The sequence below is a fragment of the Glycine max genome, chromosome 13, assembly GCF_000004515.6.
Source record: "Glycine max cultivar Williams 82 chromosome 13, Glycine_max_v4.0, whole genome shotgun sequence".
Classification (NCBI taxonomy): domain Eukaryota; kingdom Viridiplantae; phylum Streptophyta; class Magnoliopsida; order Fabales; family Fabaceae; genus Glycine; species Glycine max.
The window spans coordinates 18589379-18593647 of record NC_038249.2 but is presented as its reverse complement, the minus strand read 5'-3'; the positions used below and the strand labels follow the sequence as shown (position 1 = coordinate 18593647).

Below are 4269 nucleotides of genomic sequence, written 5' to 3'. Positions count from 1 at the left end.
ATGGTAGGAAAAAGAGGCAAAACAAAAGTTGCTTTTCAATCCAAAGATTAAAGTTATATTTGGACTAAAATTTGTAAAGTATTTTTGCAAATTGCAATGTACCGAATGAAAAAGGAAAAAAAAATGTTACTTTTAGAATAAAAGTATTTTGAGACTCTCAATTGTAATCTAAATATGCAATAAGTAATCTCTTAAAAAACATGTTATTACTGAAATTCCAACTCGTGAATAATGTCTGGTAGACAAATTTGAGTGCGCATCAACTCAACCTGCGTGTCGATTTCCAATAATTTTAGTGAGATAGAGTTACAATCGTGCGTGTAGGCGTGACATAGAGAAAATGTTTGTATTCGTCAATTTTCTCTCAATTAATTTAAGCCCTCAAATGATATAAAATTATTTCATCTTAATCAATAAAGATCTTATCCAATTTTAAATCTTAAATAAATAATTACATTAAATATTTAAAAAAATAACTTTAATTACCTATAATGATATTATCCAGTTTAAATAACATTATCTCTAATACAAGACACTTGCGGTCTAAATCAAACAATTCAGGATGATGTTAAGGAGATCAGTAAACGTGTATAACCATGTTTAATAAAAATGGTATTAGCATACAATTTTGATTTAATATTTTTCACAAACATTTAAACCTCTTATTTCATCTAACGGTTTTCCCTTATGTGAACTTCGTTCTATTTGGGACATGACTTGTAGAAGTTTTAAATGGACTATTTTGTGTTTAACATAATTAATATACGAAGGAATCATTTTTCCTTGATTAAATATATGCTAAATAAAGAAGAGTTGGACATATGGACAAACACAGTAACCATCATTAATCATAGTTTAGGAAACATCACTTGATGCAATGTGCAAAGACCTGCCCTAAAATATTGGCTTCTTGGGTGAACGTGGCTCTACCTCATAATATATGTTCGCCACTATTGAGATTAATTGTTTGAGGAATGCTAGCGACAATTGTTTTGACCATTTAACTCACAAAATCTAATTTCAAAAATTTTATTGCAAACACCGATAATCATAATTAATTATTAGTCTTGAGTTTAGTTCAATAGAAAAACTTCACCAGTTATGGACCCAAAAAAAATGCACGAGTAACACGACTAATTTTTATTTTTTTTGAAATGTTCCACGAGAGTAGAGATTCAGGGAATGAAGTATAGGAAGCATGCACATTTCTATGGAATGGCGTGTTAATGTGTCTGATATTTTTAAGACATGATATGTTTTAGATATGTGTCAAATACTACTTTATTATGTTGTAATTAAAAAATATTTTTGACTTGGACTCTTCTCTACACGACTTGAACGCAAGTCAAGAAAGTAAAGGAATGCCTACTCTTAACGAAGCACTTCTCAAACATTCTTTCCATAAAAAAGTTTAAAAAATTAAGAAAAAACAAATTTAACTAGTTATTTTAATGTGTTTGTGCACTTTTTTTAGACTTATTTTCATAAGACTTAACTAGTTATTTTAATGTGTGTGTGATCTTCCTGTGTCCTTTTGAACATTAATCATGTCTTTTGTATTTGTGCCTGTACCGTATCCGGTGTATGTAGGAGTCGGTATTTCATAGATAATACTTAATTTGAATTTCATTGCACAAATTTTCAATGATGATAGTAAAATTATTTAAGATTACTCACTCTTCAAAATAATATATGTTAAAGTGGAAAATAGGCAAAATTAAGTAATTAACTAAAGTGGACCCTTTGGGGGACAAGGGGTTGTTCAACCTATGATTTAACCACTAGTAGCGTGTATACTTTAGCATGATCAAATTGGTTAGGATTTTGATCTCTCCAGAGAATCACATACCCAGACACACACACAAGGATGCAAGTCAAACTCATTAGTCCTTTTCCTCTCCTAAATTTGTATTAAAGAGCTTAATCACATAAACAAATCCTGATCTGCCTTAAACCCCAGATAAAATCAAAACAATGGTCCATAATTGTCCTGGTTCTCTTCGTTTGTTGTGTTTACCTGTCTTCGATGAGGCTCCTTCTCTGCAATGATTTCTTCTATTCCACTTTGTCATCTTGCTAATTGTTATTTATTTCTTTACTCTAGAGGACCAAGTAAAAAGGGTCACAAAATTACACACATGATCATCTTCTTGTATATTTGGCAAGCTCAAAGTCACAAGTTAAACCACACATGATCATCTTCTTGTATATTTGGCAAGCACAAAATTACACACACTTAGCAAATCCATTCACATCTTAGCAAAATTCATTCACGTCTTTGGTGTACCCCATATCATCATCTTGAGAAACATGAGCAGTGAAAATCATCACCATCCCCATCATTACTTTTACCATCAGAACCTGCATATCCATCACAGAAGCACATTCCTGCCAATGCTATGTTCAAGGCCATCAATCAAAGATGTGAGTCTTCCACAGTGGAGAGACCCACCAGGATCCTTCTCCAATGACCCTTTGTCCCCAAGAATTGGTTGCATGGGTCAGGTGAAGAGGCACAACAAAATAGTTGGACTACTCACCACCAAAAGTAACACCGCCAACAACATCTCCATTTCCCCTAGTGTTAAGTATTCCAAGCTCAAAAAACTCTTCTCGGGGAAAAACTTAGGCACAAACACCATCAATGCTGCTACTGCTCCTACTGCCTCCAGCTGTGGAAGTAGGCCGCGAGGGACGGTGAATAGCACAAATGTGCCAAGGAACCACAAGCACAGGAGTAGTAGAAATGAGAATGTTGTTCCCATAAGCATTGAAAATATGGATCCTCCTCTACCTGTGATCAAGAGAGTGCAGAAGCCAGAGGAAGAAAGACAAGTGGATAATCTTTGGAAAAGAAGATCAGGTGGGGCTGCATTGAAGAGTTTGCAGCTTCAACAGATTCACCATTCAAGACATCATCCTCAGCTTACAAGTGTTTGAGGGGTGATCAGATAAGAAGAAGCAAAACTCTTCTTTTTTTTCTCTGTCACTTGAAAATTTTATATCAGATATGATCTAAATGGCATGTTTTTAGTTTTCGTGCTGTTTGATTTCCTGTAGCATCTCAAAAGGAGATGGTGCAGAATATTCTAGTTATATTGTATACAATATATCAGAGAATAGTTTATAGATCCATGCTTGTATGTGTTCCAAAATTAACCAAAAGAACCTACAATTGAGGTTTCTTTGTAAAAGTGGCAGGATTTGTGCTAAGAAATTGGCAAAATTGGTTTTGGTTTCTTCACATTCAAATTGTGATCTAGAAAATACCATGAGTGGCAAAACATATCAGCAACATGATGCAGACAATTGATCACATTACGAGCATCAGTGTCTCACAAAGGAAAGCCCTAGTTCATTAATGAAATTAATGATTTATTATGATGGATAAAGTGGTAAGAGCAATATTTAATGTAGAAAGGTCAACCATGGAAACGTCATTTGGCAACAAAATGCTACTGAATTGAATTTTAGTCTTCAGGAACAAAAAGCAACTATGTCAAGCTAGGAATTAATTTCTCAATGTTCACTTCCAAAAGCAACTCATCACAATATTGTTTCTTAAGAATTTGGGCTTAGGATCTAACTCAATCCCACAAAACATCTGTATAGTGAGGACTGTCCAAGCCTTATCAACATCCGTCATATCTCTAGTCAATGTAAATTCTCAAGATTGTTCAAAGAAACATGAAATTCATCAATGATAATTGTGGACTTGTATTTTCAATTCAGGTTCTGAAGCTGATGCAGGGGCAAGGCAGAACATAATGATGGCACTTAAATACAATTTTTATCAGTGAACAAACCAGTAGCTCCTGTTGCTAGGTAATAGGTAAGCTATAAAATGCAGAAAATGTTAATTAATTACCATCAAATTATGCGGAAGTGCGTGTTGAATCAGTCCAAGGCTATGGCCAATATGGAGTTCAACTTCAACAGGTGGCATACCAACCTCAATCCGTGACATACAACCACCAATCTCATGAGTAACCTTTCTATATATTGGTTTTACAAAGCATATGGCATTTATTATTTATTAGCAATAAAGAAAGAAGTACATGTTGGGAATTTGTAATAAACCTTATAAAATATCAAATGAGCACCAAAACACATTACGTCAGATTATCAAAAGATTTTAAGAAATACCTGAATTCATAAAGAGCTTGATCAACACGCATCGAAATCTGACAATAGTCACGAACAATTGGTTTAATGACCTTTTTCAATCAAATCACCTTCTTTCTTTGGGACCTTCGTTTTCTCTTCAGA

General features: G+C 33.8%; 1 protein-coding gene across 1 annotated transcript; it reads left to right on the top strand.

Moving 5' to 3' along the window:
- Positions 1-1947: 1947 nt before the first annotated feature.
- On the top strand, positions 1948-4058 carry LOC100806174 (uncharacterized). Its single transcript, XM_026124953.2, has one exon. It carries the CDS (start codon positions 2311-2313, stop codon positions 2938-2940), a length of 630 nt encoding a protein of 209 aa, XP_025980738.1. The 5' UTR covers positions 1948-2310; the 3' UTR covers positions 2941-4058.
- Positions 4059-4269: the final 211 nt, after the last annotated feature.

Bases quoted from the DNA above. Each gene is read 5' to 3' on its own strand.
- LOC100806174 (XM_026124953.2), top strand. From the start codon at position 2,311: ATGAGCAGTGAAAATCATCACCATCCCCATCATTACTTTTACCATCAG.